We start from the raw sequence: 14,420 nt of genomic DNA, 5'->3' as shown, positions 1-14,420 counted from the left end.
TTAATTGATTTTAATCAGTTAAGCAATTTTGGGTCTGCATGCACTTACAAAATATCGTGTAATTCATGAACCGCGTACCCGGGGATCGCAATTTTGGTTTCAAAAGTTTTGCGGGACTTGCGGGAAAGTAAAAACTCAGCGAGCGACGCGGTCAAAATAATTTGCGCAGCGGATTTATCGCGAAAATGTCGGGGGGGGGGGGGCTGAATCAGCCCCTCAGTCTTATTAGGGTAAACCCTATTCTGGTAACCAATTATAAATGAATGAGAACTACACTGGGAACATATTATTTCTGCATTTCTTAATTGTACACAAGCAATTAAAAAAAACGCGTAAAAGGGCAATCTTTGCTTGTTGGGTTACGATATACGCGTGGCGCGTTAAGAGTGTAAAAATTAATTTGTTCAGTTCTACAAATTGGTTAAAAATGCGGGCAAAAATGTATCTTTCTGAATTTGTCACAATTGTTTATAAAGGGTATATTCACCACCGTTGGTCTGAGTTTTTATTCTAATATAACGATAATTGTTCATATCCATACGGGGTCATACTTGCTGAAGAGTATGTCGATCAGATGTCGAAAATTTGACTAGGAAATACGTTGGAATAGTTGAGATGCCCCTCAAAACAACCAATCATCCAAAGTTTCCATGAAAGTTACCACAAATGGAAAACGTACATGTACATCTCGTTAGGGGAACAGTGGTTAAGAGCTTTTCTCATGGATGGGGGGGGGGGGGGTCATGGGTTCGATCCCGCTCGAGTCTCTTCGCTTGCCGCTGACTCTTCAAATTGGGGGAAAATATGATATTATGGGAGGATGCGATAGCACAGTAAATAATGAAGAACCCTGGATAAATCAACGATTAAAATAACAGTAATTGTTTATATTTTTAATCGTTACTTAATCTTGGTTTTTATACATGACGGTCCTGCCCGGTAACGTGGATGCATAACATGCCCAAATTTTATCAGTAAAGACTCATCTATGTCCATGGAAAACCTGCCCAGATGTTCTCGCTTACACATTCAGTCCAATTGAGACAATAAAGATAAAAGGTAAATACAATCAACATATCAACCCGATTGATATCTCCATAACGAAAAGGTGTACAAAGTTTACCTCAAAAGCTCGGTTTTATAATAGTCTAAAGTTCAACGGATTTTGTAATACTGTGACATGCTATAATATTTGCCGTGTATTTTTTGTTTGAATTTCTTAAAAACTTTATTGAATTTGGTAACCACCCAGAAAACCCCAAACAAGGATGTGTATTAACTCTACGGCACTCGATTACAATAATAACTGTATTTTTTGTTTAAAAACTATTTCAAAGCATGGGTATGCGAATGAGGGGTTGTAAATATCAGGATATCACCATTGTTTGGATGTCTGATGTGTTATCACTAAATATCTAAAAGAGGTGTTCAAGGGGTTTTCAAATTGAGAAAAAACATTAACGTGAGAGGTGCTTAATGTTTTCAATTAGGTGTACAAAGTTTACCTCAAAAGTCTGTTTTTGTAACACTCTGATACATAATGATATCGTGTATCGTATTTAGTTTAAAGGACAAGTTCACCCCGAGCAAAAAGTTCATTTTAATAAAAAGAGAAAAATCCAACAAGCATGAGACTGAAAATTTCATAAAAATGTAAAATAAGAAAGTTAAGACATGTCAAAATTTCGCTTAAATTGACAAAACTATAATATGCCTATCTTGGTCTGTGTGCAAATGAAGGGGCTGATGACGTCGCTCACTCACTCACTAATTCTTTTGTATTTGATTATATGAGATATAAAATATTCTATTTTTTCTCCATTGTCAGGTGAAAGAAAGTTTTATTCCTCCCTGAACACGTGGAACTACCATTATTTCGACATTTTATGGTTCAGTCGAGTTGGCCCCTGTCAAATTTGTAAAAATTGAAAAATTGTATAATTCAAATAATAATAATAAAAAAGAAATAGTGAGGGACATAATCGACTCTCATTTGCATGTCACTTATTTGCGCATATAACTATTTTGTGAAAAATTTGCGAAACTTTAAAACCTCATAACTTTACATCCAATTTTGGTGAATTTTCAGCGTTATGCTCGTTTGATTTTTCTCTGTTGATTCAAATCAACATTTTTCTGGGATGGAATTGACCTTTAATATTCTTACACACTTGACTGAACCTGGTAACCACCCAGATAACCCCAAACAAGAACATTTACTATGTCACTCAATTACAATAATGTAATCTGTATTTTTCGGTTTAAAACTATTTGAAAGCATGGTTATTGGCAATGATGGGTTGTAAATTTAAGGATACAATCATTATTGTTCGGATGTCTGATTTACTACCACTAAAGTTCTAAAGACGCTGTTCAATTGGTCTTGAAAATTAGACAAACATGAACGTGAGAGGTGCTAGGGATGGTCCGGGCTGAAAATATTTATATTTTCATAGAGTAGAATTCACTGAGCAAAATGCCGAAAATGTCATCAAAATCGGATAACAAATAATAAAGTTATTGAAGTTTAAAGTTTAGCAATATTTTGTGAAAACAGTCGTCATGAATATTCATTAGGTGGGCTGATGATGTCACATCTCCACTTTCCGTTTTCTTAAGTTATTACATAAAATCATAATTTTTTCATTATTTCATACTTGTGTGAATAATATGTCTCCCTTATAATGAAATAAGTTGCAGCAATAAATATCTAATGCACTAAATCAGTTGTCAATCCAATTTTTCTAGTTCTTGGAGGAACAAATTTGAATAAACCTAATTTCATATAATAAAATACAAAAGAACAAGTGGAGATGTGACATCATCAGCCCACCTAATGAATATTCCTGACGACTGTTTTCACAAAATATTGCTAAACTTTAAAATTCAATAACTTAGTTATTTGTTATCCGATTTTGATGAAAATTTCGGCATTTTGCTAAGTGAATTCTACTCTATTTATTAAGCTATACATAATTTCAGCCCGGACCATCCCTTTAATGTTTTCAATAATGAAATTTAAATTTTCACGGACCGTCAAACAACGATGACGACGAGCAACAGAAGAGTGGTTACCACACTTTAGATAGGCTAGCATGTGATGCACCACTATAATTCACATTACTGAAAAAACTTTAGACATATTTTGAGCTTCCCTGTATCAGTTATTATTCTGACACGATCAGATGCATGCATGAAACGCAGGCGCGGTTCTAGACTATAAGTTTTTTTTTTTTTTTTTTTTTTTGGGGGGGGCTTCAGTCCCTAAAGCCCCCCTAAAACCGCGCCCGATGAAACGTCTTCCCCCTAATCGTCATCATCATCATCATCATCATCCTCATCATCACCACCATCATCATCATCATCATCATCATCGTCATCACCATCCTCATCCTCATCATCCTCATCATCATCATCATCATCATCATCATCCTCATCATCATCATCCTCATCATCCTCATCATCATCACCATCATCATCATCATCCTCATCATCACCATCATCACCATCAACATCATTATCAGCATCATCATCATCATCATCATAATCATCCTCATCATCATCCTCATCATCATCACCATCATCATCATCGTCGTCATCATCATCATCATCATCATCATAATCATCCTCATCATCATCACCATCATCATCATCGTCGTCATCATCATCATTATCATCATCATCTTAATCATCATCATCATCATCATATCCAAGATTGCTCCAGTGATGGAGTATATTCATTGCAGCAGCCAATCTCCGAATTAATATAAATTGTGTTTTTCTTATCATTTCCTTGCTCCCTTATCCATACTCTTAGGTCCCTTCTGTCGAAGATCCTTAACCAAACTCGTTTTACCTTCTCGGAGTATGAAGGGTTTTCCTGTCAAGAAGAGAATAAATTTATGCAAATTCTTTTTTTTTAATTAGAAAACGTTATAAACCCCTCACCTCCACCGTTGGGGGGAGCCGTCTCCCCGGAGGGGTTGGTGACTGGCGGGTCGCTCACAGTGGTCACGGTGGTAAGAGTGGTCGAGGCGGTTGAAGTTGGGTTGGTAGGTGGCTTGGTGGTTGTTGTTGGAGCCTGTGAAGGTTCTAGAAAAAGAGGGCGAAAGTGTAATCAACGCAGCATCTGTCATGATTGACACTATCAGTAATCATTTTGCTTATTTTCCCAGAAAATATCAACATTGTCTCCTCTTTTGCAATTCCTTCATATTCACTTAGACGAATAAATATAAAAGCTCAATAATCATACATTATTATACACTGCCTAATTGGACACCAGGGAAGCCTTTCATCAACGTTTGTCTGAATTTGATTGGCTGAGAAGCACTGTTACTATGGTAACTGTTCGATATAACAAGAATTGTCGGATAAACTTCTGACAAATCCTTTCATGAAACGGTCCCCTGGTCACAAACTTCTGGGGCCCGTTTCATTAAGGACCTGCAACTGTTGTAACTTTGCCATTATGGCAACTACCATGGAAACCTTGATTCTGATTGGCTGCTGAGCCCTGTTACCAATAAACATGACAACATTTCAGGCTAAAACGCTCGTCAACAAATAAATATGAAAGCATTTAATGCTCAATTGCTCCTCAAATTGATAAATATGACATTTCATGCTCAATCTCTCGTCAACCAATAAATATTACATTATTTTAGGCTCAATCGTTCGTCAACCAATTAATATGACGACCTTTCAGTCTCAAACGCTCGTAAACAAATAAATATAACAGCATTTCAGGCCCAATCGCTCACCAACAACAAATTATTGACAACACGACAGGCTTGATCCCTTGGCAACTACTTAGTATGACAAAGCTTTGTCTCGATAAGCGCTAAACAAAACTAAATTTTACAAATGTACAATATTTATAAAGGTTATTTAGCAATCGAAAGGCTTTGACACAAGACAGTGTTTTCTTTATATATGATGTAAGAAGTAACAATATTAAGGCAGTTGATCAAATACATCATCTTAAAGAAATAGCCACGCACTAAATCTTTAAAATATCCATAAAAAGGTCAATCGCTCATGGTGACCCCCAAAATTACATTTGGCGTACATTTGTTTGGAATCAATTAGAATGATGTAGATGAAACATAATTTAATAAAGACATCGTTGTGATTTTGAAAATCCTCACCAACTATGAAATCGTTCTCACTAGAGTTTGTATCCCCTAATGTTAGAACTAAAGCTGTGATGACTACCGCGCCGATAGCCAGGACTACGACCATCCCAAACGCAAGCCAATGGGACGACGAACTTTTCATTGTCTTTTCTTCAATAATCAAGTCGCTCTTAGATACAGAGTTCCCATTCGATTTCATCTCATACTTTTCTTCCGACATCTTTGGATGAAATAACGCAGGTTTTCAAATGAATTAGAAGACTTGATACGTGGATTTCGAATGAAAAGAAATGAAGAGATTTAGGCTGGGCCACTACACACTTTCTTTCATGTCCAGACTCGACTCTTTGTTTGTGTTGCTCTTCAAACTGTCAAATGCCTAATATCTTCAATTTAATAAAAAATGACAATGTCATGATATCTGGTCCAATATGTATTTTATTTGTTGCAGCTTGATGTTTTCACGACAGAACTACTCTACACAAGTATGGGTAACCTTCTTGTATTGGATGGTAAATATTGACTGGACCAAATTGGGATAGGAGACCTTATAATTTTTATAATAGACATATTTAAGGAGCGTGTCTGCTTTAAACAGCGAATCAAGACGTTTTTCACGGGTGGTGTTTTCTATAATAAGGTCAAAACGTTGGGAAAAATGATAAAATGTGAAAAGATTCCAAGAGGAGCCATTATACAAATAACGAATAGGCATGAGTGCGGTGGTGCGAGATTTCGCAAGAGGTGAAAGAAAGATGCTCTATTCGACGAACGTAGAGGGCAGTAACACTTTGCAGTATTGCTTTTAGAAAGGTCTGCTCAGATTTTGTGACCACTCTAAGCCCCGCCCCTCACTCAGAACTTTTTTGGTAGATTGTAGAGTTTATTTTTTTCTTCAGTTCTCTGAGTGAGGGGCGGAGCTTAGAGCGGTCACAAAATGAGCTTCGTCAAATCGGGGTGAAATTAGCAGATTGGTTTATTTAATGACAGAATTCAATCCTGTTTACTGAAGATTTTAAAAAATATGACCATAAATAGTAATAGTTTTTTTTTATGAGTTACATTATTATCCGATTACAGTGTATTTGCATATTTATTTTTACTCCTATTATTTGAATCTAGTATTGTCATAATCTGTTAGTCTACCTCTATTTCGCTATTAATCCCTGAGTTGTACACTATAAAATGTCTAAGTGCAAGGACGGAATTCTTTTTTTCTTTCTTGCAAGTGGTATCAGACATCTAAAAAAGGTTTCACGTATTGTATTGATGCGAATTCGAGATAGAAAGACAAAAAACATGAAGGTCGCGTCCCTGAAACAAAGTCAATTCCACCCTTTCCGCTTTTTTTTATGAACGCGTCTTAACATGTGTCAGTTGTTGTTTCCAATGCGCTATTGCTGCTGCTGCTGCTGCTGCTGCTGCTGCTGCTGCTGCTGCTACTACTGCTACTACTACTACTACTACTACTACTACTACTACTACTACTACTACTACTACGACGACGACTACTACTACTACTACGACGACTACTACTACTACTACTACTTTTACTACTACTACTACTACTACTAAAACTACTACTCTGCTAACTTTATACCCTTTACATATTAAGTGTTTATTACTCATCAGAGCATAAATTATCGTTGTGCAACTGCGTAACATGTGATAAAAGTAAACTGACCATTATTTAGCTTCTTCTTGAAAGTTTATAAATCCTCCTAAAATTGATTTCGAATTACCCATTGGACCCAATTTTTTTTTAATATTTAAATGGTTTATCTATAACTAGCCCATTATTTTTTCAAGCAAAGCTGATATATATGTTTTACGATTTTTTTTATGGACAAGCAAACATGTGGTTAACCCTAAACAGACTGGGCTATTTCGACGCCTAAAAAGAAATAGGGGGGGGGGGGATGATTCAGCCCCCTTATGATCTCGGCCATCGATCGCGTGATCGCGACGAAAATGGGCATACACGTTACCTATTGCATAATCTACAAAACTATAATTGTATAAGATCAAATCTTCGAAATATCTCATTGCTAATTAATTATGCTAATTTATGCGTAAAATAAAAAAATACTCTGATTAACTAAATAATGCCCCTAAAATTCGATTATCGGTTCACAGGCTCTGGAATCTGATCAAACGTAGACTAAAAAATCAACATCACATTTACTTTCTTTTGTATTTCATTGTTTTTCAAATATCTTACGTAATTCTTTGTTTTTCGACTTTTTGTTTTTTATTGTTTTTTTTTTCAGTGGAAATTGTCTGGGACTTTATTTTGACCATAAACAAGATGAAATTGATTGATTTTAATCAGTTAAAAGAAAATAATTATACATTTATGAAGTTTGGCTAAAACACTATTTGCATTTTCAAGCAATTTAGGGTCTGCATGCACTTACGGAACATTGCGTAATTCCGGAACCGCGTACCCTGGGGGTCGCAATTTTTGTCTCAACAGTTTTGCGGGACTTTAAAGTAAAAAGTCAGCTAGCGACGCGGTCAAAATAATTTGCGCCGCGGATTTATCGCGATAATGTGGGGGGGGGGGGGGGTGCTGAATCAGCTCCAGTCTTATTAGGGTTAACCTATTCTGGTAACCAATAAATAAATGGGAACTACACTGGAAAAATATTCTTCCCGCATTGCTTGCTTGTACATTCGCAAGTGAATAAACACGTAAAAGGGTAGTTTTTGCTTGTTGTGGTACGATACGTAAAAAAATGATTTGTTCAGTTCTACAAATTGGTTAAAAATGCGGGCAAAATATATCTTTCTGAATTTGTCACAACTGTTACAGGGTATATTCCCCACCGTTGGTGTGAATTTTTATTCGATTATTACGTTAATTGATCATATCCATACGGGGTCACACTTGTGAAAGAGGATGTCATTCAGTAAAGTTGACAAGGAATAGTTGAGATGCCCCTCAAAACAACCAATCATCCAAAGTTTCCATGAAAGTTACCACAAATGGAAAACGTACATGTACATCTCGTTAGGGGAACAGTGGTTAAGAGCTTTTCTCATGGATGGGGGGGGGGGGGTCATGGGTTCGATCCCGCTCGAGTCATAACAAAGATCTTACCCTCTTCGCTTGCCGCTGACTCATCAAATTGGGGGGAAAATATGATATTATAGCAGGATGCGATAGCACAGTAAATAATGAAGAACCCTGGAAAAATATAAACAATTACAGTAATTGTTTGTATTTTTTATCGTTTTTTAACCTGGGTTGTTTATACATGACGGTCATGTCTGGTGACGTTGATGAATAACTTGCCCAAAGTTTATCAATAAAGACTTATCTACTTTATGTCCATTGAAACCTGCCCAGATGTTCTCGCTTGCACATTCAGTCTAACTGAGACAATAGAGATAAAAGGTAAATATACTCAACCCGACCGATTGACATCTCCATAACGAAAAGGTGTACAAAGTTCACCTCAAAAGTTGGGTTTTATAATAGTCTAAAGTTCAACGGATTTTGTAATACTGTGACACTTCGTAATATTTGCCGTGTCCTTTTTGTTTAACTTTCTTGAAAACTTTATTGAATTTGGTAACCACCCAGAAAGCGGCCAGAAAGCCCCAAACAGATGTGTATTCATACTACGTAACTCGATTATAATAATAATAACTGTATTTTTCGTTTTAAAACTATTATTTTAATGCATGGGTATGCGCAACCGCAATGATGGGTTGTAAATATCAGGATATCATCATTGTTTGGATGTCTGATGTGTTATCACTAAATTTCTAAAAAAGGTGTTTAAGGGGTCTTCAAATTGAGAAAAAGAAACATTAACGTGAGAGGTGCTTAATGTTTTCAATTATGTGTACACGGTTTACCTTAAAGTTTTTTTGTAACACTCTGATACATACAAATTTGGGCCTGTATTTTATTTTGTTTAAAGGAAGTCCACCCTGTGGCTCGTTTCATTAAGGACTTGCAACTGTTGTTACTTTGCCATTATGGCAACTACCATGAAAACCTTGATTCTGATTGGCTGCTGAGCCCTGTTACCATGGTAGTTGCCATTATGGCAAAGTTACAACAGTTGCAAGTCCTTTATGAAACGGGCCCCTGGTTTTATGGTTCACTGATTCGTATTAAAGTGAGGAGGTGATGGTGCTACACACTCCAATTGATACAGTACTCGGCATGCTCAGAGGCGCTGAAAGTGAGCCTCCCGTCCGAACCCAGCATCTGACGGTAGAACTACTACTGATTTTTTTAAAAACCCTTTTTTGCTTTTCATTCCGTAATTCCTTTGAGTGCTCATTAGACGACTTTCGATTTACAAAAATACCCCCCCCCCCAAAAAAAAAATATATATTGTTTATCTCTTCTTTACGTCCCATCACACTTATAGAAAACAGTGCATATCTGTACCCTTGTAATGCAACACAAATTGACTAAATGTAGTTCCTTTATGTACAACACACTTAACTGTGTAAGACGTAAAAAAGCGCATGCTTTGCACCTTTTTCACGTCCAATGTAATCTTGCCCCAACGATGCCGCCAGTGTTGCACCGTGGCACAAACTTGATTTTTTTTCTTAGTGTGTTAATTGAATGTGTCATCGTTATCATGACTTGTCATTCAAAAAAGCTTGCAATTAGATTTTGAGAACATTTCATTTATGCAGAGCTATAGGAAAGATGACACACAGCCTCACTGACCCTCACATCTTTCTTCTTTTAATTTCCGATGTGGAAAGGTTGGCCTATGCACCAAGCAGTCTCACTTACCAGCATCAGTCCACGATTGGTCAGTGAGAGTATAGCCTGCTCCAGCTTTAAGGGCATACACCCAGTAATAAACCACATCACCGCTTTGAACCACCACGTTAGTATTTTCATGGACCCAGTAAGCTCCTGCAATAAAAATAAAACAACTTAAATCATAATGAATAGAAAATGACAGACATATTGATCGAGAAAAAAAAACTGCAACCAATGATCTCCCGTTTAATATGTCAGGGCCATGTCAAGTACTATTATAATGTACAGTATAACGGACATCATTTGTTTTATTTAAAGACGAATTTCCAATTGCATAACATCCACTGCTTCGTCTCAACCCACATGGTCTAATCTTATTTCGTCTACGAACTACTTGGTCTAATAGCCATATTTAGCCCATTTACCATTTTGTTTAATTTCAAGATAGTCTGAAATCAACCTAGCCTAACACCACTTATTCTATTCTTATACAAAATTCTCATTCGACTAAACGTGGAACTGCATTTACCCCCCTCCCCGGGGCCCGGTCTAGTTAACACGATCAGACATCATTTTACGGAGAGTAGGCCAGACCATGCAAGGCGTTCGTGCGGGGGGGGGGGGGCGATATAGGTCTACAGATCTTAAAAACTATAGTAGGCCTACACGTTAATGTATAGGACAGGTAAAAATCGATATTGCTATTTGTTACAGTTCTGCATCAAACATTACATGCAAAAAAATATCATATATCCCTTCAAAACATCGATGAAAATAATGATGGATTAAAAAAAAAATGTCGTCTCTTTTGGGGGCTTTAAGAGGGGCGGGAGGGTGCATCCTAATTCCTTTCCCCCAGTACGCCAAATGCAAATGGTTCATTTTTCATTGCGTTTGATCATACCCTTGTCACCATGCCTTGTCCATGGCACTAGGAAGCGGATGTTTTTTTTAAAATATATATATATATATATATATATACATGAAGAGCTCAATTGCAGAAGGGGTTAGATCCATTTGATTTTTTTTTGTCTCAATGTATAGACTTTTAGTAGCTCTATAAGATGATACCAAAGAAAATGTGAAATTACTATTAAAAAATGGACAATAAAAGGCAAAGAAAAATCACCTTTTTTCAAAAGGGGGTTAGATCCATTTCAGTTTGTTTGCAAAAGGAGTTAGATCCACAAAGGTAATTTTTGGAAAACAATATTTAAACAAAATATGAAGCCAGTCAGATTTCTGTTATACTAAATTTTATGTTCACATGGTCGTTTATCATGACAATTTAGTTTCGCATAAGAATATTGCAATATGGGGGAATAAAAAAAACCACGATTTTCTTGGTCTGCTAGTTTGCTATATATAAATTTAGAGTTTCGGCCAAAAATCACATTCGTTTGGAGTCAAAACCTTTTTTGATTTTGCTAGTCAGGTTTTTCTTAACCAAAATCATCTTCATTTTGAAGTGACGACCTTTTTTGGCAGAGAAGGGGTTGTCATATTTTTATAACAAACTAGAATCCTCTGTTAGGAAATCGTTTGCTGGCCCCTGCCCTTGTCTTAGTTTAACTCTTGTGATAAGATACCAAACATGACATCATAATTAATGATTTGGGTAAAATAAAAGACTTACCTGTCTTTGTATTGACGTCATAATTGTAGTCCCCAGCAGCAACCCCCTCCACAGGTTTGTTAATACTGTAGTGGAATGCTACTAGAGTAATACTGGGCTCATCTATAGAAAAACAAATCTTAATTAGGCTTATATACAGCTTTAAAGTTATAATAATGTACAAGTACGTTTAGTGGAAATAATCGGCATGAAAATAATATGTTTAAAAATGATAATAAATACACTGATAAAACAAAATCATTACTCTTCAATCATTGTACTATTCAATGCATTTACAATGTTTTACGCGCTTTTTATCATCCTTATTTATTCACATTTATTATAGGCCTTTATTGATCATTATATATAATTTTGTGTAGACCGGCCAAGAGACCGTTTGATAAAGCTGTTAGTAAATCAGGCCTGACTTGATTTGGGCAAATAACAGTTCTTTTGATCTGAAACTTGATAATTTAAGAACGTTTGATATAAAGACAATTGTATATCTCGATGAACATGCGTGCGTGTTTTAAATTCAGACATGGAATCTGGACATTCTAAATACATTTCTATCAATAATACGAGCGGAAAGCGCGAACTGAAAATATTTGATATTCCGATCTGAAAAAAGGGTCAATTTAAGATTGTTTCAAGTGGAAAAATTATGAAGTGGATATGGATTGCACTTAATAAATGATGCGAGCGCGAAGCGCGAGCTGATATTTTCATTGTTATTATTTTGACCTAGGACCGGGCATTCTAAGGACATGAAAATGATGACTATCTTCATATTCCTTTTCCTGAGCGCGAGATGAAACTTTCCGATAATCCTTTCTGAAAAAGGGACAATTTAATTGTTAGGAATTCATGAAAATGTTAACATTATCTTATCAATCTAATAAGCCTAATGAGAGCCACTCACACGTATTGCGAGGTTAGTGTACTATACTAACGAATGAGAGCGCGAAATTTGTTGATATTAAGGCCTGAAAACTTGACATTATAAGCAATTTTGCAATTATGGATAGGATGCATGGGTTAACGTATTTTAACAAGTATAATGCAAGCGCAAATCGCGAGCCATAATGTTTGATAAACTGTCATGAAAAGGGAATTATTAGTCTGTTATCGTAGTTTGTTATAGAATTACTATAAAAGTATTCATTACTCACCAATCAAAATGCGTGCGCGCAGAATAGTTGATAGGTTTTGACAATAGAATCTGACAGGAAATATTCAATTGAGAACTTTTTGGAATACACGAAGAGGTCCTTGACAAATCGGATAATGCGAATACTCGGACAATAAAACGGACACTTTACCGAGCACTTCTTCAAAATCAAATTTGTAAATCAAACAAATTAACGAAAGCTCGATGTCCGAGCTGAAATATGTTTTGTATAATGACTTCAAAACTTGATATTTTAAGGTCTGTATCAGCCTATTGAGCGAGATATGTATCTAATTGAACATGCCAAGCGATCGCGAAGCGCGAGCGAAATTTTTTGATATGATATATATTTTTTTATTTTCCAACTCTTCCCCTCAGTTTATTTTATTAACTCTTCTTTTTTCTCCCCTCTTTTTCTTTTCCCCCTTTCTTTTCCCTTTTTCTTTTCGTTTGCTCCGCCAATAGGGGGGGGGGGCAGGCCCCTCGGCCCCCCTGGATCCTGGATCCGCCTATGTATATGAATATAACATAAATATAATCTAACATGTGATCAGACAAGTTAGCATACAGGGAAATTTGCTAAGTTCTGATAGGCCTTTATCTACTTCTGTTCTTGGTTTTATTGCCTAGTCATAGTTTTGAGGTGAGGATGGTTTCTCAAATAACAACTATCAAATCCACCATCTTATAAAACAAATAATACACACCATTTGCTCGGGCAATAACAAAAATAGGAAGACACTCTTGTTACCTTTGAAACAATACTAACGCCCTCGACCGTGCATCGGGAATGATAAAACGGGTTCAAAAGCACCTCGCACATGCAATTCGTATGCCCTCGGTCATTCGTATTAATAATGAGTTTCATATCGCCAAGAATACAGTAAATGTATTGAAATTCCTATTCGAATACAAATGGACAACTGGGAAGTCTTCGTCGAAAATTGATGAAACGGAACAGCAGTTCGTTCTAGCATTGAGGACTTCGTGATATCATCACCAAGTCCTCAAGGCTAAGGTCGTTCTAAGTTTCGAACCTGAAGAAAAAAAAGTAATTTCTCCAGAGTCTAGGACGAAATTGCCGTTTTGATTCACCAATTTTCGACTGAAATATAAAACAATACATACCGGGATATGCGAATCGAATTCCTTGAGGTTCCAAGAATGATATGTCAGGATTCTTGACCTGATATGCATTGGTTGAAACCAAGAAGAGAGGCAACAAAGCGACGACTCGAAGGAGGACAGCCATCTTGCCCAATATCTCAATGAATAATGATCTATCCTCTCACATCAACTGATAAATATATTGGTCCACTGCTAGGGCATTGAGAAAGATGCAGATGTTACCATTGATATCAATGAAGATAATTATAGTAGATCACAATCAGAGATATTCTTATCCTCAGGTATTAATAATTAATTGATTATTGATTGTTGAGTGCCGTTCGCTAATTTCCTATGACATTAACACAAGTTCAATGCCTCTGTATACACTCTCCCATTTCACCCTTTTCAGTTAATTGAATGTACTTTCTGCCACCAGATATTGTACTCTTTACTTGACATGATATGCATGCATGGTGTGGTCACTAAGGAATCCGAGTCTTATTTGAATTTGAATTAGACTTTGTATCGGTATACCTTCGTATTTTCTGGTTTCTCCGTTTCTGTACCCCTCTCTATTCATCTTTCGATTATCCATTATCCTCTTGTTTTACATAAAAGCGACAATGCCTAATTCTGACTCCC

At 36.3% G+C, this 14,420-nt stretch overlaps 1 protein-coding gene across 1 annotated transcript in view; it reads right to left on the bottom strand.

The window, feature by feature from the left end:
• LOC129271146 (beta-1,3-glucan-binding protein-like) overlaps nucleotides 1–14,340 on the bottom strand; it is a 29,548-nt gene extending 15,208 nt beyond the window's left edge. Inside the window, exons 1-4 of the mRNA XM_064106297.1 lie at nucleotides 13,797–14,340; nucleotides 11,519–11,620; nucleotides 9,910–10,035; nucleotides 3,949–4,092 (exon numbers count right to left, since the gene is read on the bottom strand). Of these exons, the coding sequence (XP_063962367.1) occupies nucleotides 3,949–4,092; nucleotides 9,910–10,035; nucleotides 11,519–11,620; nucleotides 13,797–13,920 (496 nt within the window). The 5' untranslated portion in view covers nucleotides 13,921–14,340. The remainder of the gene's footprint in view (nucleotides 1–3,948; nucleotides 4,093–9,909; nucleotides 10,036–11,518; nucleotides 11,621–13,796) is intronic.
• Between the last annotated feature and the right edge of the window lie 80 nt (nucleotides 14,341–14,420).

This window comes from Lytechinus pictus, chromosome 11 (genome assembly GCF_037042905.1).
Source record: "Lytechinus pictus isolate F3 Inbred chromosome 11, Lp3.0, whole genome shotgun sequence".
Lineage (NCBI taxonomy): Eukaryota > Metazoa > Echinodermata > Echinoidea > Temnopleuroida > Toxopneustidae > Lytechinus > Lytechinus pictus.
Note: the sequence above shows the minus strand (reverse complement) of the source record. Positions and strands in the feature narration are given on the sequence as shown.